The sequence below is a fragment of the Giraffa tippelskirchi genome, chromosome 2 (genome assembly GCF_054371585.1).
Source record: "Giraffa tippelskirchi isolate mGirTip1 chromosome 2, T2T-mGirTip1v1.2.pri, whole genome shotgun sequence".
Taxonomy (NCBI): domain Eukaryota; kingdom Metazoa; phylum Chordata; class Mammalia; order Artiodactyla; family Giraffidae; genus Giraffa; species Giraffa tippelskirchi.
In genome coordinates, this window is record NC_137276.1 from 20355716 (window position 1) to 20382014 (window position 26299).

The following is a 26299-nucleotide window of genomic DNA, read 5'->3' on the forward strand; positions in this document are numbered from 1 at the left end:
TTTATGACATTACCATTAAAAATGGACCTTTCATCTAGAAATCAAAAGTGCTATTTTTAATCGCATGGGTGCTTAAATGATATCCAATATTTCATATTTATAAGTAATTTGCACTCTTCTCTTGAAAGCTAATAAATTCTTGTGCAGTAATAACTGACTCAATGCAAACTGAGGTAATGAAAGAACCTACCCACCTTTCCTGTTGCAGCTCTAAGAAGTTGCTGTTTCTTTTCAAGATCTTCTCTTTTAGCAGCAAGTGCCTGCTGTTCTGCATTCTCCTCTCTCCACAAGTAACTAATCAATAAAAAATAGACTGTCTTCAATTTTAAAATTAAGACAATATTGAAACAGTATACAATGTTGAGGGAAGACTGAAATTAAACTTCTATAGTTAATTTATAACTTAAAGACCATTTAACAGCCAGTAACTAGCATTACTCAAAAATATTAAGGCATACTTTAGTCTATACTAACTTTCTTTCACTTTGTAATTCATCTTTCTTATTTTTTACTTCATAGTATTTTCTGTCCAGTTCTTCAACTCGAGCTTTGACTTCATTAAGATCCTGATCCAGCTTCTATGGAAATAAAAATAATTCAAATTTAAAATCTAATTTCATACAAACTAATCCCTAGTAACACAAAGCAAGTCAGTTGTTACCAGGCGATGGAAGACGTCAGGGAAGGAGGGAGGGAGGAATTACCAAGGAGTATGGGAAACATTTTGGGGTGATCAATAGGCTTGTTATCCTAACTGTGGTGATGGTTTAACAAGCACATACATGTATCAAAACAATTAATTTGTTCATAAATGACCTTACTACTTCTATAATATATACTCTAGAATTTTAGAAGAAAAAAATTTATTAATAAATTCTGAAAACACTGCAGTGACTACTTTTCACATGGCCCCCTCTTCTCTCACACACACACACACACACTAGAACACAAGAGATTTAAGAAAATACTAAAAGGCTCTTTTGCACAATGTAATTAGCACTGTAAAATCATCTCTATTCAGTATAAAGAACAGAGTTCACCCTCACAAGTGGTCATTTTGATACACTTAAATGTGACTGAAATATTGAAAAATAATTTCAAACTTGAAAAAGAATGAATAAAACCTCTCACTGCAAAGCCCTGTTTTAGCACCAGCTTTTTCAAAAAGGGCATCTGTTGAGGTTGATATTTCCACAAACTCAAGACAAAAATGCCTTTTATTTCAAGATAGGACTGTAGCTATCTCAACTGAAACTATACTAACAAATTCCCAAATAACTGACTACCTCAATCAACCTGTTTTCCATTCCTGACAAAGTCCAAAGCACACTGGCCAGTAGTCTATTACTCCTGGTCACTTGTCCTACGAGCTGAGCTGTTTATGGTTACAAAATCAGTTCTGTTTGCTCCCTAGTATGTTGTGTTTTTATGTGACTGGTTACATTAATCATTAGATAAACTGATGATATGAGTACAAGGAAAAGTTGTTTCTTTAAAAAACTGATTTAGTTTTGAACACAAAGACGAGTCACTAAAAATTGGATTAAATGGGCAAAACAACTCTAATATATAAATGCATATGGTAATAGATAATATGTACCTTATAATGGGCTTCTCAGGTAGCTCAGTAGAAATGGAGTAGCCATGATAGTCAACAAAAGAGTCCAGAAAGCAGTACTTGGATGCAATCTCAAAAACGACAGAATGATCTCTGTTCGTTTCCAAGGCAAACCATTCAGTATCATGGTAATCCAAGTCTATGCCCCGACCAGTAATGCTGAAGAAGCTGAAGTTGAAGCTGAATGGTTCTATGAAGGCCTACAAGACCTTCTAGAACTAACACCCAAAAAAGACAACACAAGAGAAGACTCTACACATGGACATCACCAGGTGGTCAATACAGAAATCAGATTACATTCTTTGCAGCCAAAGATGAAGAAGCTCTATAAGTCAACAAAAACAAGACCGGAAGCTGTGGCCAGATCATGAACTCCTTATTGAAAATTCAGTCTTAAATTGAAGAAAGGAGGGAAAACCACTAGACCACTCAGGTCTGACCTGATCAAATCCCTTATGATTATACAGTGGAAGTGACAAAATAGATTCAAGGGATTAGATCTGACAGAGTGCCTTAAGAACTATGGATGGAGGTTCGTGACATTGTACAGGAGGCAGGGATCAAGTGGAGAAGGCAATGGCACGCCACTCCACTGTTCTTGCCTGGAAAATCCCATGGACAAGAGGAGACTGGTGGGCTGCAGTCCATGGAGTCACTAAGAGTTGGACACGACTGAGTGACTTCACTTTCACTTTTCACTTTCATGCATTGGAGAAGGCAATGGCAACCCACTCCAGTGTTCTTGCCTGGAGAATCCCAGGGACGGGGAAGCCTGGTGGGCTGCCATCTATGGGGTCGCACAGAGCTGGACACGACTGAAGCAATTTAGCAGCAGTAGCAGGGATCAAGACCATCCCCAAGATAAAGAAATGCAGAAAGGCAAAATGGTTGTCTGAGGAGGGCTTACAAATAGCTGTGAAAAGAAGAGAAGTGAAAGACAAAATAGAAAAGGAAAGATATACCCACTTGAATGCAGAGTTCCAAAGAACAGCAAGGAGAGATAAGAAAGCCCTCCTCAATGCAAAGAAATAAAGGAAAACAACAGAATGGGAAACACTAGAGATCTCTTCAAGAAAATTAGAGATACCAAGGGAACATTTCATGCAAGGTGGGACAATAAAGGACAGAAACAGTATGGACCTAACAAAAGCAGAAGATATTAAGAAGAGGTGGCAAGAATACACAGAAGAACTATACAATAAAGATCTTCACAACCCAGATAATCACGATGGTGTGATCACTCACCTAGAGCCAGACATCCTGGAGTGCAAACTCAAGTGGGCCTTAGGAAGCATCACTAAAAACAAAGCTAGTGGAGGTGATGGAATTCCAGTTGAGCTATTTCAAATCCTAAAAGATGATGCTGTGAAAGGGCTGCACTGGATATGCCAGCAAATGTGGAAAACTCAGCAGTGGCCACAGGACTGGAAAAGGTCAGTTTTCATTCCAATCCCAAAGAAAGGCAATGCCAAAGAAAGCTCAAACTACCCACAATTGCACTCATCTCACATGCTAGCAAAGTAATGCTCAAAATTCTCCAAGTGAGGCTTCAACAGTATGTGAACCATGAACTTCCAGATGTTCAAGCTGCATTTAGAAAAGGCAGAGGAACCAGAGATCAAATTGCCAACATCCACTGGATCATTGAAAAAGCAAGAGAGTTCCAAAAAAACATCTATTTCTGCGTTATTGACTATGCCAAAGCCTTTGACTGTGTGGATCACAACAAACTGGAAAATTCTTAGAGAGATGGAAATACCAAGACCACCTTACCTGCCTCCTAAGAAATCTGTATGCAGGTCAAGAAGCAACAGTTAGAACTGGACATGGAACAACAGACTGGTTCCAAATCGGGAAAGGAGTAAGTCAAGGCTGTATATTGCCACCCTGCTTATTTAACTTATACGCAGAGTACATTATAAGAAATGCTGGACTGGATGAAGCACAAGCTGGAATCAAGATTGCCGGGAGAAATATCAATAACCTCAGATATGCATATGACACCACCCTTATGGCAGAAAGTGAAGAACTAAAGAGCCTCTTGATGAAAGTGAAAGAGGAGAGGGAGAAAGTTAGCTTAAAACTCAACATTCAGAAAACTAAGATCATGGCATCTGGTCTCATCACTTCATGGCAAACAGATGGGGAAACAGTGGCTGACTTTATTTTTTGGGACTCCAAAATCACTGCAGATGCTGACTGGAGCCATGAAATTAAAAGACGCTTCTCAGAAGAAAAGCTATGATCAACCTCGACAGCATATTAAAAAGCAGAGACATTACTTTGCTAACAAAGGTCCATCTAGTCAAAGCTATGGTTTTTCCAGTAGTCACGTATGAATGTGAGAGTTGGACTATAAAGAAAGCTGAGTGCTGAAGAATTGATGCTTTTGAACTGTGGTGTTGGAGAAGACTCTTGAGAGTCCCTTAGACAGCTAGGAGATCCAACCAGTCCATCCTAAAGGAAATCAGTCCTGAATATTCATTGGAAGGACTGATGCTGAAGCTGCAATTCCAACACTTTGGCCACCTGATGCGTAGAACTGACTCATTTGAAAAGACCCTGATGCTGGGAAAGATTGAAGGTGGGAGGAGAAGGGGACGATGGAAGATGAGATGGTTGGATGGCATCACCGACTCAATGGACATGAGTTTGAGGAGTTGGTAGCGGACATGGAGGCCTGGCGTGCTGCACTCCGTGGGGTTGCAAAGAGTCAGACATGACTAAGTTACTGAACTGAACTGAACTGGTGGCTCAGTGGTAAAGGATCTGCCTATCAAGGTAGCAGACATGGGTTCGACCCCTGGGTCTGGAAGATTCCCTGGAGGAGGAAATGGCAACTGACTCCAGCATTGTTGCCTGAAAAATCCCATGAACAGAGGAGTCTCGTGGGCCACAGTCCATGGGGTCGCAGAGTTGGACACGACTGAGCGACTGAGCACACACACACACACGCTTTATAACAGTAATTAAAAATGTCAAGTCACAAAGTCAAGGAAAGACTGAGGAGCTGATGCAGATTAAAGCAGATAACAGAAACATGACAACTAAATGCAATATATGATCTTATATTGAATCCTGAATTGTTTTCATTCAACTTTATGGAGAATTGTATTTACACATGCAGCTCATAATACTAAAGTCCCCTCGGAATGCCAATCACTACTCATATTCATAAGAAATACCTTGTGTTCTACATCAAGATTGGTATACATTCTGGTGGAGAATGTTGATAAAGAAGGCTATTCAGGTGTGGGGGTAGGCAGTATATGGGAAATCTGTATACCTTCTTCTCAATTTTGCTGTGAACCCAAAGATGCTCTTTAACAAATGTCTAGAAATAAAGACTAGTACATAAGCATACACATCTTTAAATATTTATATATAAATACATGTAAATATTATACATGAAACACATATTATAAGTATACATATTTAAGATTTTATGTTTTCAGTGACTTTTCTGATAAAATGACCATACCAACGGTGAAGACCTTGTAAAAAGCTTCCTTCTAGGAATGTGTATATATAAATAAATATATATATATATATATATTTTCTTCCTACACACTCCCTTCTCACCACTTCGATCATCTTCCAATCACCTATATATATCCACAAGTATCACTTGAGAAAGCATTTTTCTCTCTTTCTAATTTTAAATAATTTACAATCTTTCTTATTCAAAGTAATGATTTTATCTTCTACTTCAATTTTTAAGAAAATGCTAACTAAACATGCAGAGTGAATGTTTAATTCATTTAGAAAGTGTTATAAAATCACCAATGTATTAACAAAATATATTCTGCAGTAAGTTACTACATTGATAGAATATTACATTATATAAAAATGGAAAAATTTTAAATTACTATAGTCATTTTAGATTTGTATGATATCACTTAAAGTTAAGGGTACAGTCCAAGTACATGTTACTGACTCATAAAAAATATATTTTAAAATATATTTAATCTATATGGATACTCACTGACATGGCAAAAAATCTTTAAAAAAAGAACTACCGTATGTATAATATTAAACTGTGCTGGTCTTATCTAATTAAGCATCTGTCTTGTGTATTTTATGATAAACTATTTACAAATAAAACTTAAAGAAACAGATAAACCTGCACATGTTCACACTAAAGATTTCACAAAGCAGCTATAAAAGTTCTTACATTATACTGCTCCAGATTTTTCTCTTTATTTGCCTCAGTGTCCTCCAAATCCTTATGTATGGCAGCAATCTGTCTTTTCTTGTCATTAATAGCTTGATCTAAAGACTTGAGTTCCTTTTTAATCCATTTATCCCTTTCTTCTTTTGATGTAAACTGGCTTCCTCGACCCTGCTTTGCATAAAGGTCCGTTCTTTCCTGGGTAGCTTGAGCCAATCTACGCAAGATAGAAGAGAATGGATTGAAAAGGAGAACAAGAAATAACCAAGTTTAATTGCAATCAATACTTCAAGAGTACAGACAGACAATAACCATTTTTGTAATTCCATACAAGAAGGAAAGAAGGGGAATCCCCTGGTGGTCCAGCGATTAGGACTCTGTGCTCTCACTGCCGAGGGCCTGGGTTTGATAGTTAGGGAACTGAGACCCCACAAGCCACATGGGAAAAAGGGAAAAAAAAAAAGGAATTAAGTATAAAAAGCAACTGTTATCTAATAGTGCTTCTAGGACTAGCTCTATATAACATTAATTTAACTTCAAAATTACAGTGAAATTCAGGTAAAACAGCCCATCCTTTAAGGATCTAAGGTCCTTCCTGGTCTGGGTTAATCAGTAAACCTAGACAAATCTAGCACCCTACCTCAGGGATTTTCAAAAATGCTCCAACCATATTTAACTATTTAAACATTTTCAACACCTTACAATGAAAGACATTTTATAAGTTAAAAGGCAAGAGAAAACACATACAACATATAGGACAAATATTAATCCCCAGATAATATAAAACAATGCTATCAAACAGTAAGAAAAAAAAATCAGGGAAAAAGTGGACAAAGGATATAAACAGGAAATTCACTAAAATGAACATATGAGGCATAAAAACACGATAATGTACTAAATTGTGAAGTCAGCAAACACTGGCAAGTCCAATCTATAGACAGAAACTAAAATGTCTAAATGTTAAAAGACATCAAGTATGAAAAGAAGGTGGCAGAATGAACACACAGCAGGATACAATTTGGGTAAAAAAAAGAACAATCATCTTTCGTGTTTTTAAAAGTCCAAAATTTAGCTGTATTATTATGGGCAAGTTAATAAACTTCCCAGAGCCTTAAATTTGTCAAACTTACAGTGAGGATACTGTGGATCTCCTAGGGCTTCTAAACAGGCAATATGCATACACTAATACTGGCCCACAGTATTGGCTGTTACTTTGAAATGGGCATTTAACTTTTTGCCCTTAATTACTAATTTTCTAATCTGTAATTCTTTATATAATAAGGTTCTATAGAGGAACCATGTAGAAAATTAGAATTGGAGAAAAAAGTCCCAGACCTAGCAATTCCTCGCTCTTCTTTCTCTTTTACACTGTTGAATTTAGGTTCTGTTTCTGCCAGTTCTTTCTGCTTTTCTTCTATTTTTTCAAGCAGCTTCTGCCTTTCTTTTAATAAGCGTTTCTGTAAATAAAGCAAGATAAGTAAAAATGCAATCTGTTTAAAAACTTTTCTTATTTATAAGTCTAGCATAAAGTATTTTCTCATGAAAAGAATTCATGAGAAAACTGATCCTGCAACATAAAACTAATTTTTAAATGTAAGTAACTGATAGTACTCAGTTGCAACTTGAATGCAAATTATTTGAATGTGCCAAATTTTTTACAAAAATTCCAGCATGCACCCGTCACAGAAAGGACTGTCCTCTGCAGTTCCCACTCACCTGAACACTTATGTCTTTCATTTTGAGCATTTTAACTTACCCTCTGTTCACTATTGCCTGCCAATTCATCTTGTAAATCCTTGGCTTTAAGCTCCAATTTAGTTCTCTGCTTAATTTGTTCTTGTCTTTCAGCACTGAGCTGTTCCTTTTCTTCTTTCATAGCTGAAATTTTTGTTTTCAGTTCTCTAACTTGGCGCTCAATATCCTATTCAAAAAGTATTAAATAGAAACAAGTTAGGCAACTAGAAATACAAAAGCAAGATCAGACACCATTGGTTTGTCTCTTCTTTTTCTCTCATTTAAACTTTCAGTACTACTCTCTTTCCAATACTCAATCCCAGTGACACCCCTACTTGAAGTTACCATTCCATAATTCTAGTACAGAAAGTTTAACTTACAAGGTAACCTGAGCCTAGTTTATAACCTTACCTCCATTTTATCTCTTGCATCCTGCTGAGCATCTCTTAATTGTCTGGATTTTTCTCCACTTGTCTCTCGCTTAGCAGAAAGCTGGAAAAAAAGCCAAGCTATGATTTCTAACCTATTTTGGATTTGTTCAATATTTTATAACATCTAGCAAAAATCTTTAAAATATCTGCTAAAACAAGCATTTACTTAAAATTTTTTTTCCCATAAATAACTGTAGTGGTTTTAAATAGAAAATGCCTGTAGTTTTCATTTTTCAGCATTACCTATAACAAATTCTTGTACAAAATGTCCACAATACTAATTACAAAATACACCTTAAAAAGCCAAGAAAGAAATTCGTGAAACCCTAAAAGTTGTTTTCTTCTCATCCTGGTCTGCCTGACACCACCACCTAATTATATTTCAGATACAACTACGCAAGGACCACGTGAGTCATTTTCCTCGGAGTAAACTCAAAGAGTAAATTTGCTGAGTAATGAATTCACTAAGAAGTTTTAAAATTTTGAGGTCTATATTTAAAAATCATTGAAAAATATAAATATAGTATGAGTTTAATATATTCATAAAAATAAAATTAAACAAGTGGCAAAGGTAAGTATTTTACCTCATCAAGTTTAGCACGAGTCTCGTTAAGTTCCTGATTGTAAATGGTATATTCCAGGGCTCGTCTCATCTTATCCCACTTTTGATACTGAGCTAGTTCTTCCTTTTCTTCCTCTAAGGTATGTAATCTCTCTTCAATGTATTTTAACAACTCATTGATTTTTTCCCGTTTTCCCTCTTAAAAAAAATGGGAGAAGAGTGACGGAGGTGAATAAAATTTTTATGTAATATCAATTCTCAAATATGCTGTGTTAAACTTAATCTTAAGCACTTGAGCATTATTTCTTTGATATTAGGTGGTAACCAAATCTAAGATACTAAATGGCAATTAAATGCTTTATTATGGAAAGTATGAGATAATGAACTTACACATGGTATCACTTATTCTTGTGTTACACGTGGTCTAGGCCTCTGTTTAAGCTCCCTTTAAAAGTTAATGTGCCTCCCATGACATTAGAAAAAACAAAACAAAACCCTACTTAATAGCACTGGTGTCACTGATTCTCAATTCTTATAACAGCATTATCTATATAGCTGCCATATACCGAATACTTGCTATATTCCAATCATGGTGCTACTTTGCTCCTCTACTCACCACTACAAACTATAAAAAAGGACTTCACAGATGGGAAAGCTTTGGACCAGAGAGGTCAAGTCTAAAGTCTCAGTATCAGGTAACTATTATTTAGATTTTGAACTTAAGGTTCTCTGACTCTAAGCCATGACAGGGCACAGCACTTGAAAGGCAAAGTTGAGTTTCCATAAGGAACGTACTCAGTAAGAGTCTAAGTTCAAAGTTTAGTTTTACATTTTCTCGCTTCTGAATAAATTAGAACCTAATACCAACTTGTGGCTCTGACGGTAACGGTAAAGCATCTGCCTGCAATGCGGGAGACCCGGGTTCGATCCCTGCGTCAGGAAGATCCTCTGGAGAAGGAAATGGCAACCCACTCCAGTACTCTTGCCTGGAAAATCCCATGGACGGAGGAGCCCGGTAGGCTACAGCCCATGGGGTCGCAAAGCGTCGGACACGACTGAGCGACTTCACTTCACTGCCAACTGATATTTCAGCATTTTTTTCCCCTGAAGAATACATCCAAATGTGTTATCCTCACTAATAATGAGAAAGACTTTAAAGGCACAAAGCAGCTGACCTAGAATGGCACTATTATCGCACAGTAACAATTCTTTATTCAAAGAGACAAATTGTTAGAATTGTCAAACCATAAACTGCCTAACACTAATTTTCTTTCCAATCCGTCTACAGGCAAATTATTACACAATATACTCTTGCGAATAGACAACTTCTCTCAAGCATCATAACCCAATAAAAAAGCAATTCACAGAATAGAAGAAATAAGGCAGAATAACATTTATTTTACCTGTTTCCTTCATTAAAGATATGCTTTCTTCTTTTCGTTCATCATACACTCTCGTACCAGCTACTTCTCTTAATAGTTTTAGTCTCTGAGAATCTGGTGCTGTTGCCATCTGGTTAATCTAAAAATTTTAGAAAAATAATTATTTACATAGCTAGACTGCTCTTTAAGAACTCTACCTTGAAAGGTATTCACATGCCAAGTTTTAAGTATGAGTTCACGTGGGAGAACAGCAATGAACAGAAAAGATCTTACCCTCAAGAAACCTACATTCTAGTGGGAAAAAAACCAGGAAGTATACATACCATTACACTGTAAGTGCCATGAGGAAAAACAAAACAAAATAAGAAATTATAGCATAAAGAGTTAGGGTGACAGCAGTGCTCTTATAAAAGAGGCAGACAACATAGATGGCTTCTAGGAAATGACCTATGAGCGGAAATTGAAATAATATAAAGGGACCTATACTGCAGGCATGCAGGAAGTTTCAGATAATTGCTTTCAAATCGGCCTCCTTTTAAAGAAATTTCTTATAAAGACAGTCTTTTCAAGAATCTTGCTCTTAAAAGTGAAACACGTATTCTTCCTAATCCTTTTTTCTGAATGCTAACTTTCCAACACATAGCTAAAAACACCTGCAACATGAAATAAGAAGTGGACATTTTAAAAGGATTCTCACCTAGTCCAAAATAGCACAACAGAAAACTATTAGGACACTTCAGGGTATGTTCTAAGAAAAATAAATTATTTTAGATATATATAGTTAAAATATATGAGGAAATAGAACAATCAGCTTAAGTATATAACTCCCCAAAATTGTAAAAAATACAATTTGATTAAGGGAAAATAATATGTAGCATTATGGCAGATTTCTGGTAATGTAAGCTTTCTAGTGTGTTATACTAACAGAGAGTATTAACTTCAGAAAGTAACTCTTTTCAAATGTTACTTTTATAAATTTTCTGCAATACTCTTAACTTCTACAAACCAAAAATATCTTCACATCACTAAGAAAACATGATCCACTTAAATAATTCTGCACTTTTACCCCACTATGCAATGGATCTATTTTGCACTTTATGGCCACAAAAAAGGTACTATTAATACCAAGTTGAGTGCAAAATAAATCAATGAAAACAGAAGACAGGGAGGTCCATTTTCACCCAAATTTAACCACTAGAATAAAATCAAATTCATCATTCAATGAATATAATCAGAAAACAAATTCCATTTAAAAAGATACACATTTTTTACCTTTCCTTGTTTAACAATATAATAAGGATTGCTTCGAGAAAAACCAGCACTTTCAAGGAGATTCATCACATCATTTTTCCTGTTGATAAACAATTAAAAATTTTTTCAAATATATAACAATCTAACAATAAGCAAAGAGTACACTAACCCTTGAGTTAAGGAGCATGAAGAAGTATAGAACAGTCATTAAATTATCTTTTATATCAGCCTCAGGGAATCTTCTAATTCTTATGCATGAGCTCTAAATAATGATTTGCTGAACACGAGGCAAAAGTACCTCATATATGAGCCAAGTAAAATACTTTTTATTCTTGTGTAAAAATCATAAGCATAAAAATGCTTACGTGACCATTTTCTTGTCTAAGAAATACTGATCCTTTTTGGCACCGATAACTCTTCGAAGTGAAACTTCCTCTTTGTCGATCTAACAAAAAAACATAAAAGCTCAAACATAAATCTAACAGTAAATGTTTTGGAAACATTGCAGTTAATAGGGTCATTTTAGAGTCCCTCACCATAGCAATTATTTTGAAACTTCAATTATCTCACTGAAGATATGCTATGAATACTCAATTCTACAACAAAGACCTTTTTTTACAACAGCTTGCACATTCCCACTTATTTACCAGAATATTCAAAACTTTAAGATAAAATTAGTATGTAAGCTATAGCTATTTTAGTATAAACTAAATCATAAAAGCTTTCCTGGGTAGCTAAAACAGTAAAGAATCTGCCTGCAATGCGGGAAAGCTGGGTTCAATCCCTGTGTTGGAAAGATCCCCTGGAGAAGGGCATGGCAACCACTCCAATATTCTTGCCTAGAGAATTCCATGACAGAGGAGCCTGGAGGACTACAGTCAAGGGACTCACAAAGAGTTGGACACGACTGAGTGACTAATACACACAGATCATAAAAGCCTAAGTACAGCTATAAATAAAAGTCTCAAAGCATGAAAAAAGTCAGCTGCATCAGTAAAATTCTCAACATTATTAATGAAACGAAAAAAACGGTTACTCACCGGTAACCGGTTGTCTGAATTGTCAAAAATAATCTCCACAAAAGCAGAAATAACACGAGGACCAGTACCCTCCTAAAACACAAGAAAAAGTTACTGTCATTTAAGCGGTATTTTCATATTCCTTAAATACTTCTAAAGTTTAGTGCAGGTAACAAGCCCAACTCAGTGGAGGAAAATTTCTGTCAGACTAGAATATCACAGCAACCCAGTCTATGCCCCAACCACTAATGCCAAAGAAGCTGAAGTTATATGATTCTATGAAGACCTACAAGACCTTCTAGAACTAAAACCCAAAAAAGATGTCCTTTTCATTACAGGGGACTGGAATGCAAAAGTAGGAAGTCAAGAGATACCTGAAATAACAGACAAGTTTGGCCTTGGGAGTACAAAATGAAGCTGCGCAAAGGCTAACAGAGTTTTGCCAAGAGAACACACTGGTCATAGCAAACACCCTCTTCCAACAACACAAGAGAAGACTCTACACATGGACATCACTAGATGGTCAATACAGAAATCAGATGGATTACATTTTTTGCAACGGAAGATGGAGAAGCTCTATACAGTCAGCAAAAACATGACCGGGAGCAGACTGTGGCTCAGTTCATGAAGTCCTTATTGAAAATTCAAACTTAAATTGACGCAAGTAAGGAAAACCACCAGACCATTCATGTCTGACCTAAATCAAACACCTTACAATTATACAGTGGAAGAGACAAATAGATTCAAGGGATTAGATCTGATAGACAGAGTGCCTTAACAACTATGGATGGAGGTTCATGACATTGTACAGGAGGCAGTGATCAAGACCATCCCCAAGAAGAAATGCAAAAAAGGCAAAACAGTTGTCTGCCTTACAAATAGCTGAGAAAAGAAGAGAAGTGAAAGACAAAGTAGAAAAGGAAAGATTACCCATTTGAATGCAGAGTTCTAAAGAATAGCAAGGAGAGATAAGAAAGTCTTCCTAAGTGATCAATGCAAAGAAATAGAGGAAAACAATAGAATGGGAAAGACTAGAGATCGCTTCAGGAAAATTAGAGATACCAAGGGAACTTTTCATGCAAAGATGGGCACAATAAAGGACAGAAACGGTATGGACCTAACAGAAGCAGAAGATATAAGAGGTGGCAAGAATACAAAAAAGAACTATACAAAAAAGACTTTCATGATCCAGATAACCACGATGGTGTGATCACTCACCTACAGCCAGACATCCTGGAGCGCGAACTCAAGTGGGCCTTAGGAAACATTCACTATGAACAAAGCTAGTGGAGGTGATAGAATTCCAGCTGAGCTAATCAAATCCTAAAAGATGATGCTGTGAAAGTGCTGCACTGGATATGCCAGCAAATGTGGAAAACTCAGCAGTGGCCACAGGACTGGAAAAGGTCAGTTTTCATTCCAATTCCAAAGAAAGGCAATGCCAACAAATATTCAAACTACTGCACAACTGCACTCATCTCACACACTAGCAAAGTAATGCTCAAAATTCTCCAAGCAAGGCTTCAACAGTATGTGAACCATGAACTTCCAGATGTTCAAGCTGCATTTAGAAAAGGCAGAGGAATCAGAGATCATATTGCCAACATCCACTGGATCACTGAAAAAGCAAGAAACTCCAGAAAAACATCAACTTCTGCTTTATTCATTACATCAAAGCCTTTGACTGTGTGGATCACAGCAAACTGTGGAAAATTCTTAAAGTGATGGGAATACCAGACCACCTTACCTGCCTCCTAAGTAATCTGTATGCAGGTCAAGAAGCAACAGTTAGAACCGGACATGGAACAACAGACCGGTTCCAAATCGGGAAAGGAGTAAGTCAAGGCTGTATATTGTCACCATGCTTATTTAGCTTATGTGCAGAGTACATCATGTGTAATGCCGGACTGGATGAAGCACAAGCTGGAATCAAGATTGCCGGGAGAAATATCAATAACTTCAGATATGCAGATGACACCACTCTTATGGCAGAAAGTGAAGAGGAACTAAAGAGCCTCTTGATGAAAGTGAAAGAGAGTGAAAAATTTGGCTTAAAACTCAACATTCAAAAAACGAAGATCATGGCATCTGGTCCCATCACTTCATGGCAAATAGATGGGAAAACAATGGAAACAGTGACAGACTTTATTTTCTTGGGCTCCAAAATCACTGCAGATGGTGACTGCAGCCATGAAATTAAAAGACACTTGCTCCTTGGAAGAAAAGCTATGACCAACCTAGACAGCATATTAAAAAGCAGAGATAAAACTTTGCTAACAAAGGTCTACCTAGTCAAAGCTATGGTTTTTCCAGTAGTCATGTATGGATGTGAGAGTTGGACTATCAGGAAAGCTGACCGCTGAAGAATTGATGCTTTTGAACTGTGGGGTTGGAGAAGACTCTCAAGAGTTCCTTGGACTGCAAGGATATCAAACCAGTCAATCCTAAAGGAAATCAGTACTGAATATTCACTGGAAGGAGTGATACTGAAGCTGAAGCGCCAGTACTTTGGACACCTGATGTGAAGAACTGACTCTTTAGAAAAGACCCTGATGCTGAGCAAGACTGAAGGCAGGAGAAGGAGACGACAGAGGATGAGATGGTTGGATGGCATCACCATCTTGATGGACTTGCGTTTGAGCAAGTTCCGGGAGTTGGTGATGGACAGGGAAGTCTGGCGTGCTACACTCCATGGGCTTGCAAAGAGTTGGACACGACTGAGTGACTGAACTGTACTGAGAAAATCCTCTTGCCAAAGCAGCAGACACTGGATTAGGATAACAATACTCAACCACAAAGCTTTTTTTTTTTCTCCCCCAAATAGACTTTGACTCTGAATTTAAAAAATGAAAACTATGCAAAAGATGTCAAAGTTAGATGTACATAGGTTTTGTTCTACATACCACTTCATTTGAGCACAAGACCCCATAGCTACCCAATTTTACCTATTTGCTAATATATAAAACACTTTGAGCCTTTTCTCTTATAGATTCATCTTAATGTCAGAAAGGAACCCTAACAAAGCATATAATTACTGAAACTGTCTTTTAAACACTTGAGATATTCTATACAGTTTTAAATCTGCTATGAAAACATACACATTTAACACGTCACATTTCGATTAATTTGTGTGTGACCCAGCTACTTACCAAGCCCAGATAATTTCTATATTGTGAAAACTGTTATGAAGTAGTTCAATACAATCAAGAATAACACCTAAAGAAATTATTCTTTTAATGCTAATCTGAGAAACCTAAACAGAGATTTTCTTATAGGGAATCAATCCTGATTACTACACTAAAAATTCATATTAAAAAAAAAATTAAAATTTAAGAGTGGGAGGAAGGAATTCCTTGCCAGTCCAGTGGTTAGGACTTAGTGCTTTCACTACCGTGGCCTTGGTTCAACACCTGGTTGAGCAATTAAGATTCCGCAAGCCACACGGCACACCGGAAAAAAAAAAGAGTGGGCAGGGGTGGTGGGGGGCGGGGGATAACGGTTATAAAAAGAACTTTAAGTCTGAGAGATACTGTGTAGATTACATTGAAGAATCTTGCTTTCTAGTCTTAAAAGTAATTATAAGCCATATTTAAATAAGACAGATGAGGTACATCATTTTATCATAGACTTTCATACTTTCTTACCCTAAAAGTATTTATTATTTATAATTTAATGAAAACATTTAAACAATTTTCATTACTATAAACATACTTTCTTATTGGAAAATAATGTTACCATTTAAGTACAAATATGGCTAAAAATAATTTTATGTGGTTAAGTTTGTAATGGTTGCTTTTCTGTGGCTCCATATTAACTTCTGATTCTGAGTCTCAAAGTTTCTAATCCCTGACCTAACTTTTTTCTCAGCAAACCAGATTCCAGATTCTTTATTTAAAGTATAAAGAATTTACATTTATATGGAAGATATATCCATCTTCTTTAAATAAAGAATTTATATTTATATGGAGGATATATCCATCCATAGGGAACTCCTACAATTTTTTTAACCATTATATAAAAATTAAGCCTTTATCCTGCATTAATATAGTATGCTATATTTCATAGCAGAATAATATACATAAGGAACATATTATGTCATATTCAAAAAGATCTGAAACTTGAAAAAATAATTTTGTTTAGCAGAACTGACTATGTATTTTTAGAAGTACTTAAAACCGGTAATGTTTTAAAGCAGTCTCACTCACATGTAACAAAGCCAATCGCTGTTCCGGACGAAGATGACTAAACTCATCACTGAGAACAAACTGAATTGCTAGAAACATAAAAACAACTATTAATACAATCTAAAAAAGATTTATGCTTTAGTTATAATCTCCCATACCTTCAGAGAACACAGTGTATCTATCAGGTAATGAACAATACAGATAAAGTAGATTAACTGTTTCATATAGACAAAAGGAATGCAGAAAAATTGCCTGTACAGACTAATCAGCTACGAAATGATATTAGAAAAATATTAACAAGCTTTCACTGAAACATTTAAGGTAAGAAAATAAAAAGAAAACACTGAAATACACAAAAAGACAAGTAGAACTAAGGTGTAACTCTTGATTGATCAAAGTACACATGTTCAGGTTTCATGCTTTATTTGCTTTTATCCACTAAATATAAATGATATAAATTAAAATATTTAACAAAATAGGATATATTCCTATAATATCCTTAATTGGATACTTTGTCAAAAGAAACAGAACTAAGTAGGAAATACTGGGAAATGCCTCAGAGTTCTACTCTCTGCTGCAGCACTTACCTGCCCTTTGTCTTCTATAAATAAGAAGGTGTCATTCATGCCACTTCCACAGAATGCCTAACTGGACCACCCTCTCCTAGAAATGGAACTCTTTACTCAACTGTTGAATTCCCAGTCCATCTGAGAGACTTTTGACACTCTAAAAGAGTGAGTGTGTGTATATGAATGTGTATGCTGGGGGTGATGGTGGGGGTTGGTTTTCTTTTATAATCACCTTGGAGGGGACAGATTCAAACTCCCAGAGATTATGAAATACTTCCACTCCAATCCTACTCTTCTCACCATCCCCAAATTACAACTACTGATGGGATACAGAGTGCCCTTTAGAGCTGTGAGCAGAGAAGGGACAGAACCTCTGCTATTACTAATGCTCCCTTTTCCTCAACCACCACTCAACTAAGATGTTCAAAAATTTTTCAACCTACTCCTTATATAGTCCAAATCTGTTAAAAATATTTTTTCTCCCCAAAGAATTTAACACAGGCATTACTATTCTTAAATGCATTTTATCTTTAGAGATAGTTTTCAAAGCTCTATTTACTACCTTCTGACAACTGTCTTTGTTGAGTCTATACAGTTTTTTATACTCCTCCATCTTTTATTAAAATAATTGATTTAGATGAAACAGATAAGCTATTTCCCATAACAATATTAACTATTCTACCGCACTTATATTCTTTCTCTCTCTCTCTGCATTTACAACATTTATATATGGCACTGAAGTTTAGAAAGCACTCCTATACATATAATCTCATTTGATTCTCACAACTTATCTAAGGTCGACAGGGTAAATACCTGTTTTTAAAGTGAAAGACTACTTTGAGAAGTTGTTCTGCATAATCTCACATGGCTAATTAGACACTAGCATAGAGCTCAGATTCTTACACTCTAAGCCCTCTACATTAAATTGCAATCGTGTTTGAAGAAGTATTTCTTCTGTTTCATGCAGACATAACCTCAGATAAACTACCTTAAGATACCTAGGTCTTATTATATTTAGAATTCAAATACAATACCTACCATAAAAAAAGTTACTTTTTCCAGATCCATTTCTGCCCACTATAAAATTTCAAAAAGTATATGTTATTTTGTATAAAAAACAGTAAAATTTTATACTGAAAGTATTCAAAGATATAAAATCCTATTTTCTAACAAAACATCTTAAAACTTAAACACAACCGAACAGTGAACAGCAAATAACAAAACAGCTTTAATTACCAAATGAGTACAGTTTCTGTATAGTCTTCAGTTTTCTTCTTAAAGAAATTTATTTCATTGTTTACTTTTTTGCTTTCTCAATAGTTTAAAATTAACAGGAATAACTAAACATACTACTTGGTCTTCATAATTTATAATCATTACAATGGACATGTAATTCTATTTTAATTGTATATAATACTTCTAACAATTTAAAAATTCACATGCTAAAATTTTAAAATACTTAAACAGTCATTAAATTCTCAAACCATTTCCATGTTAAACAGTTTTCTGACCAGCCCTATACATCAAGTAGTCTCTCAGAATCACAAAAACACAGACAACTATAAGGCACTTGTTTTACTACCTGAATTCAGAAATAAGCAATTCTATACATAAAAGAAAATCAAATGCATCATATATAATGAATTCATTTGAACTTTTCTGTTCAGCAGAATTTTCATTGTTAGGAGTCATGAATAACTATGTCACTCTCTCTCAATCTTGACCAATATCCTGAACAAATTAGCCCCAAAGTCATTATCTTTAATACAAAATAAATTCTAAAGAGATCAGAAAGTAATGAAGTGCTTTAAAAAAACAAAAGGCATATAACAGACACAGGCCAACTTGAAGGGGGCTTCTACTAGGGAAATCTAGGACAATTTGAGCACCAAAATAATTAGATGAATTGTAAATTAGGGCATGGGTGGAACTGGAGAATAATTCGTGAGTCCATACTGAAAATAAAAAGATAAATAAATAAACAGCTAAGAAAGGATGCTTGATTACAGCAGAATAACAAAGGGTAAATGTGAAAGGAGTGATGGAAATAGAACATCATCCTGTAACTACCAGAATAAAAGCAAGAATTATTGATGAATACTAAATCTAAGGGGGAATTTTGATAAGGAACACAGTATTTGCATGGTCCCAAAATCTCTCCACATTATTTATCAGTTGCAAAGGAAAAAACACTAACTATACTGGAAAAATGACACAACCTTTACTGATCAAAAGTATCATCATCAATAAGAAGCAGATGGATAACATGTGCCTCCACATGGAATACCCTGAAAAGGACACATCATTTACATAATATTTCTCAAAACTAACACTGTAAAAGACAAATGCTGTGGAAATGACCCAGATTAAATGAGAATAAAGAGACATGACAACTAAATACAATGCCTGATCCTAAAATTAAATGGAGAGGGGGGGAAATGCTATAAAGAACATTTCTGGGTTAGTCAACATAACTAGAAAATAAAAATAAAAGATTACTGTATTGATGCTAAATTTACTGACGTTGACAACTATACTGTGACTGTGTAAGATGGCTTCACAAAATCTGCCTGGAAGTTATCCAGTGCAACCACAAACCAGATACATCTTCTTTGTAAAGGCATGACCACTTCTCCCCTCACTCTTGCCCTCAAACTGCACTCTCCCATTAAGGCCTTAGCAGCTAAGCAGGCCTGGGGCTCTGTTTTCCAGGAAAGCAGGACTAACACAAGTATAGATCGTTAACAGTAAGAATAGCTATCTCTGGGGAGAGGAACTACAGTTTTATTTTTTTTTCCTTTTAGCTTCTATGCTCTTTATGTTCTACAAAGTCATGTATATTTCTTTTGTGAGAAGAATAGGAAAAAAGATAACCTTAAAAAGGTTTATGGCTCTTACATTTAAACATCAAACAAGTATCAGCACATGAGGTATCTCCCTGCCTTCAAATCACTATTTTTCTAAGGGTCAAAAGTTATTAAACAAAGTGGTATGCTTTCAAAAGATATGTTTAGGATCAATCTCAGTGTATATTACTTATAGTCTTTCTTACATGATTAAGGGACTTGTTTTTAAAATACATTAAACAATATCATGTGGTTTTTTTTCAGTTAAATGAAAGAACATTTAGATAATTTCCTTTGTAACTGTGACTATTAACAATCCTAATTGTTGCAACCAAAGTAGTAAAATAGCTACCTGATTAAGAGGCCCTACAGATATAATTTAATCATTCCAGGTAATGATGGCCATCATCTTACAGTTCATTTATAAAATTACAGTCAGTCCTCCAAATCACAAATCCCTGGGTTCCAAACCCAAGGATTTAATCAACCAGACTGGGGGTTTTCAGAAAGTTCCAAAAACAAACCAGAATTTGCCACAAGCTGGCAACTATTTACACATGATGTACATTGTATTTACAGCTATTTACATAGTATTTACATTGTATTACAAGTAATCTAGGGATATGCTTAGGTTATATGCAAAAAGACTAAGATTTGATAACAAGTTTTAGTTATGCATCCAAGATACCAAGGAAAAACTATAACTGTATAAAACTGATATTAAGATATTTAACCACTTTTAATTTATAAGTGAAGGAAATAATCTAAATCTGGTAATTATTCACTTTTGTCCATTTCTAAAGATTTTCTGATTGATGAAAACCAGAAGACACTTATAATCAAAATGTAAGCAAAACTCTAGTACAATCAATCTATTCTTATAGTACACCAATTAATGATTTTTCAGTAGGTTAAGGCAGAAGGACAAGTATGTTTTTATTACCAACTACAAAGCTGCAACTGATGTTTCAAGGGTAGGCTTTTTCTTGCCCTCAATTTTCAAATTTTATTATTTATTTCAAAATAAAATATGATTCTCAAAAGTTTCTCTGGGAACATTATTATTCACTGTTCACCCTTATTTCTGTATTGTCAACTAAACTGGCACTTGCCAAAAGCATTTGCCAGCGACAGAACAACAAGGGCATTTGCCTCTGCAGAGATTGAACCCTGTGCTTCTGCAGCTGCTGACCTTCAACACCCCCTGAGCCGAATTCAGGGTAGAGAGTCAGGCACTCTGTGCTTACTCGCACTTTCCCACCAGGGAAACTGGTGCAATAGGTCTTCAGATAGACATTTTCAGGAACTGATTTCACAATCCCAATCCCTGCACCTCTTCATATCTAAAAAATAACTAAATCCCTTCATGATGACATCCGCTCCTCTTGACTAGCAGAAAACTTTGTGTCGAGTAAGCGCTTGCAAGTAATGTTCAAAATTCTCCAAGGGAGGCTTCAACAGCACCTGAACTGAGAACTCCCAGATGTTCAAGCTGGATTTAGAAAAGGCAGAGGAACCAGAGATCAAATTGCCAACATCCACTGAATCAAAGAAAAAGCAAGAGAGTTCCAGAAAAATATCCACCTCTGCTTCACTGACTACGCTAAAGCCTTTGACTGTGTGGATCATAACAAACTGTGGAAAATTCTTCAAGAGATGAGAATACCAGACCACCTTACCTGCCTCCAGAGAAACCTGTTAGAACTCAACATGGAACAATGGACTGGTTCAAAATAGGGGAAGGAGTGCGTCAAGGCTGTGTTTTGTCACCTTGCTTATTTAACATATATGCAGAATACATCAAGCGAAATGCCGGGCTGGATGAAACACAAGCTGGAATCAAGATTGCTGAGAGAAGTATCAATCACCTCAGATATGCAGGTGACACCACCCTTATAACAGAAAGTGAAGAGGAACTAAGAGTCTCTTGCTGAAGGTAAAAGAGGAGAGTGAAAAAGCTGGCTTAATATTCAACATTCAAAAAACGATGACCATGACATCCAGTCCCATCTTTCCATGGCAAATAGATGGGAAAACAATGGAAACAGTGAGAGACTTTATTTTTTGGGGCTCCAAAAATCACTGCAGATGGTGACTGCAGTCATGAAATTAAAAGACGCTTGCTCCTTGGAAGAAAAGCTATGACCAACCTAGACAGCATATTAAAAAGCAGACATTACTTTGCCTACAAAGGTCTGCCTAGTCAAAGATATGGTTTTTCCAGTAGTCATGTACCGATGTGAGAGCTGGACCAGAAAGGCTGAGCGCCAAAGAATTGATGCTTTTGAACTGTGGTGTTGGAGAAGACTCTTGAGAGTCCCTTGTACTGCAAGGAGATCAAACCAGTCAATCTTAAAGAAAATCAATCCTGAATATTCACTGGAAGGACTGATGTTGAAGCTGAAGCTCCAATACTTTGGACACCTGATGCGAATGGCCAACTTATTAGAAAAGACCCAGATGCCGGCAAAGACTGAAGGCAGGAGAAGGCGGTGACAGAGATGAGATGGCTGGATCGCATCACCAACTCAATGGACATGAGTCAACTCTGGGAGATGGTGAAGGACAGGGAAGGCTGGCATGCTGCAGTCCATGGGGTCACAGAGTCGGACACGACTTAGTGACTGAATAACAACCAAAGGGCTTGAATGCACTGAACTTCCCCTACACCAAAATCTTATAGACTGACCTTCCCCCACTGCCTCTTTGGAGCAGACTCTCAGAGTTACCTGAGGTGCTGTCTCCTGGGCTGTGATCCTCATTTTGCCCCAAATAAAACTTAATTCCCAACTCGTGCATTTTTTTTTAGTCGACTATGAATCTTACCTCACCTCAAGCTATGGGCTCCATGGTGCACACTCCCCCTAATCCCACTATATGAAGCTTTTTGGAGATAAGGGGGTCTTTGAGAGGTTATTAACATAAGGTTAGGAGTGAGGCCTTTATGGTGGGACTATTGCTCTTTCAAGAGGGAGAGGTTCAAACAAAGGTTCTCCAGAGCAGTGAAAAAATAAATCCCTGTTGTTTAAGCCATCTGTCTATGATATTTTGTTGTGGCAGACCAAGCCAACTAGGACACTGTATAGCTGACATCTATGTTGATAGCAATTCTATGCTTTTCTAGTGTCTAGAAGCACTCATTTCATCTATTCTTTAAAAACTCAGCAGATGGTCAGAAAACACCTGCTGTCTGTATCACTATCATCTGTAGAATCTATATATTAACTATTATATTGAAGGACAATCACCATTAGCCCCCTTATCCTCTCATAACTGCTTTCTCATTTAATCTTCCAAACAGCCCTAAGAAACATGTATCATTATTTCCACTTTACAAGTGAGAAAACTAAAGCATCAGGAAGTCTGAAGAATACATGGCAGAATTGAGATTTGAATCCCATTCTGCCATGATCCAAAGTTTATGCTTTTCCCACCAAGCTGCATGGTCTGTACTTGGACATTATAAGAGGAAAAAAAATATCTCAGAACAACCTAATTTGTGAATAAAGAATGGTCATCTTTGAAATAAGGCAATAGTGACCATTTTTAAATTAGGAAATGACATAGCAAGAATAGCTGAAATGCTAAATTTAGTGCCATTCACTATAAACTTAAATCTATTAAAACATACACATACAAGGCTACCAAATAAAATGAATACTTTGACTGTCTTATCCAAGTATTTTAAACGTAAAAAGGAAGCAATTTCATCAGTACAGATAAAAGAAAAGTATACATATAGAAAAAATATATATAAATTTATGTAATATTCAAGACAATTCCTGTCTCTTTAAGCCTAATATAGTCAAATTTAAACTATATAGACATAAAACTGATCGAGTAAACCATGAACACTTACCAATAACATTATGTTTTGAACTGAACGGATCTACAATTGTTTGATCTCTATAACTTCGAAAACCCTGGATAATAACCTAACAAACAGAAGAGAGATTTTTTTCAGAAATAACACGCCCCCAAAGAAATAACTTCTAAGCTAATATTTTCCTTTTGCCCTCCTTCCCTTTCTGGTTTTCCATTTAATGCCAAATAGAAAAATTTCCATGTCAGAGAAGAAAAATTTATCTTGGAAAATGATTTAAAAATCTTCTTAAAACTGCCCGTATATCAGTAACCATTACCAGTGTAGTTTAGGAGAAGTTATAATTAGTAACCTGTTAGGGAGCGCTCAAAATCAAATACACCGTAAAAGGCTGGCTGGAACACTAACCATCACTGGGCCAGATAAATGTCTATCAAGTATTCAGGGGGGCTCAGCTGTCCTGGGCGCCCCTTTCAGTCACACTCTAGCCAAAAAAGAGCCGCCCATCCAGGACAGGACTGCTCAGAGTCCAACACATCCAGCCAAGAAACTTCTCTTAAGGAGTGTGAATGGGCTCATTTTTGGGGTGGCCTCCAGCGCGGGAAGTCCACTTTGACAGAAAGTAAACAACGGAATGAGGAGGCGCTACACATTCTGCAGGAAGGAGGGACCCTTTCACGTCTCCGGTAACTCGGGGAGGAGCGAGGCCCCTGGCTAAGCTGACACCCCAGCTTGGATCCCACAGGCGTCTCGAGGCCGGGGACACCCTCTCTCCACACACGCGACGCAAAAGGTTCGCGAGGGGGCTGGCCAGCCCCGCAGGACCAAGCTGCTTCTCGTCCACCCGGGAGGGCCCGGTTCCCTCCAAAAGGCCCGCCCCGCCAGCCCCTCCAGCTCTCTCCGCGAGAGCCCGCCTCCCTCAGACAAGCGCCCTGCGGAGAGGCTCGGGCTGCAAAGGGGCCCCCCGATTCTCCACGGGCGCCCCGAGCTGCACCCCTCCCCCACAGTCCCTGTCCAGCCCCGCGCCACCCTGCAAGAAGCAACACCCCCGACAAAAGGAGCGGTCCCCACGAGCCCCTGAGGGGCGGGAGGGACGCACAGGCCTCACCTGCTTTATGTACATGGTTCCGCGCCCTTAGCTGGGGAGAAGGGCTCCCCCGCGAGAAGCAACAACTCGGCCGCGGGGTTAGGTGAGGCGCCAGAAAGACCCCTCCCCCCCAAAGCACCGCTTGCACCCCTCTAGCCGAACAAAATGGCGGCGCCCATGGAGGCGGAGTCCCCGCCTCGGACGGAACCACCCTCGTAGCTTCCCTCGGAGCGTGGGGGGAATCAAAGTCAGATCTGCTCTGTCTTTTTAGCAAAAGAGCCTTCTACGATGTCGTTAGCTGAATTTCGTTTGACTCCTCAATTTTTAAATGAATTTTTCCTTAGAATTAGTCGGAAACTTCATTCAGAAAAGCCTTGGTCGTGAGATTGACCTGTATTCCCTCCGAGCGCGCAGCCAATGGTTGCGGCCACAAGGTGGAGAAAGATTCGGCGCCAAAGCTGAGAGAGGGTGTCCAAGCGCCAGTAGCGGTGCGAGTTGAGGGCCCCGTGGTCTCGCGCTGTTTGGAAATACCGAGCTGGGGCGGGCTGCGCGACTGCCCGAACCTGTAGAATACAGGACCGGGGTTGGAACTCGGTGTGCAGAATCCCTTTGTCCTCTATTAGTCTTTCTCTTGTATAAGTTTAGAATGGCCCCCACTGGCTCTGGACTCCCCACTCTCAGGACAGCCCCAAATGGACTTGACGCTAGAAAATTAATTTTAATAATGTCATAGTTATTAATATCCCGGAGCTGTTACTGCTCTGCCAATTGCTATAAATCTAGGCAGATTCGACGACTGCAACGCAAAGATTTAGTTAAGATTAAAAACCCTTCCCTCCCCTTTTTTTCCTAACAGCCTGAAAGCTTGGAGGTGCTAGTGGCAACCCTGGGCGTATCTGATCTGCATCAATCGCAGGAGAAAAATTCGGATCTCTGGGCCGCTGTAAAATTACCTGCCACGCAGCAGCAGCAGCAGCAGCAGTCACTCAAGTTGGTCGGTCCTCGCCAGCCGTCCCGCAACGGCGGGCAGTTCTAGCGCTGATTATTTCTACATTGAACTATTTCAAATGACTAACTTCATCCCTGTCAACACCTCTTGGTGCTGGAAGAAGACTTTATGTACCTTTTTAATAGATGAAGAGGACAAGGACACTTCAGGGAAAACAAATGACTTATTAGAAGGGGGCAAGGGAGAGAGAAAGAGCACTTCAGGGAAAACATACGACTTTTAGGAAAGTCAAAACGGCCCTTAGGAGAAGAGATGGAAGTCGCTAGTTTTTGTGACTTTGAGTATTACTTCAGTGATGAGTCAGACTTCCCCGTGTGTTCCCAGGGAGAGGATTTATGGCAAGTGTGTTATTTTGAGCTCTTTTGAGAGGCAGATAAGAGATTTCAGAAACTCAAATACTTTCAGCCCAAAATAATGTTTATGCCACAATACTGGATTCTGGATCCCTTCCAGAGGGTATCCAGAGTATACCTGTCAGGTCCTCCTTCCCACGTATGAGAAGCTTGATATCAATATAGTGGACTAGCATCATAATCTGCTCAGTGATAAGAGAATTAACGACTCCAGACTATATTATGAGGGCTGTCTGTTGGCTCAGCAGTAAAGAATCCAC

The 26299-nt window shown here is 37.5% G+C and overlaps 1 protein-coding gene across 2 annotated transcripts in view; it reads right to left on the minus strand.

Moving 5' to 3' along the window:
- Positions 1–24839, minus strand: part of SMC3 (structural maintenance of chromosomes 3) — a 37204-nt gene extending 12365 nt beyond the window's left edge. The window contains exons 1-15 of one of the 2 annotated variants that reach the window (XM_081541265.1): positions 24699–24839; positions 23627–23702; positions 17960–17998; positions 16374–16441; positions 12190–12261; positions 11515–11594; positions 11171–11249; positions 9920–10037; positions 8539–8714; positions 7935–8015; positions 7546–7710; positions 7125–7246; positions 5793–6006; positions 475–575; positions 195–294 (exon numbers count right to left, since the gene is read on the minus strand). In XM_081541265.1, coding sequence (XP_081397391.1) covers positions 195–294; positions 475–575; positions 5793–6006; positions 7125–7246; positions 7546–7710; positions 7935–8015; positions 8539–8714; positions 9920–10037; positions 11171–11249; positions 11515–11594; positions 12190–12261; positions 16374–16441; positions 17960–17998; positions 23627–23702; positions 24699–24713 — 1506 coding nt within the window. In that variant the 5' untranslated portion in view covers positions 24714–24839. Of the gene's footprint in view, positions 1–194; positions 295–474; positions 579–5792; positions 6007–7124; positions 7247–7545; positions 7711–7934; positions 8016–8538; positions 8715–9919; positions 10038–11170; positions 11250–11514; positions 11595–12189; positions 12262–16373; positions 16442–17959; positions 17999–23626; positions 23703–24698 lie in introns of both variants that reach the window. The other variant, XM_081541256.1, reaches the window with a different exon arrangement.
- Between the last annotated feature and the right edge of the window lie 1460 nt (positions 24840–26299).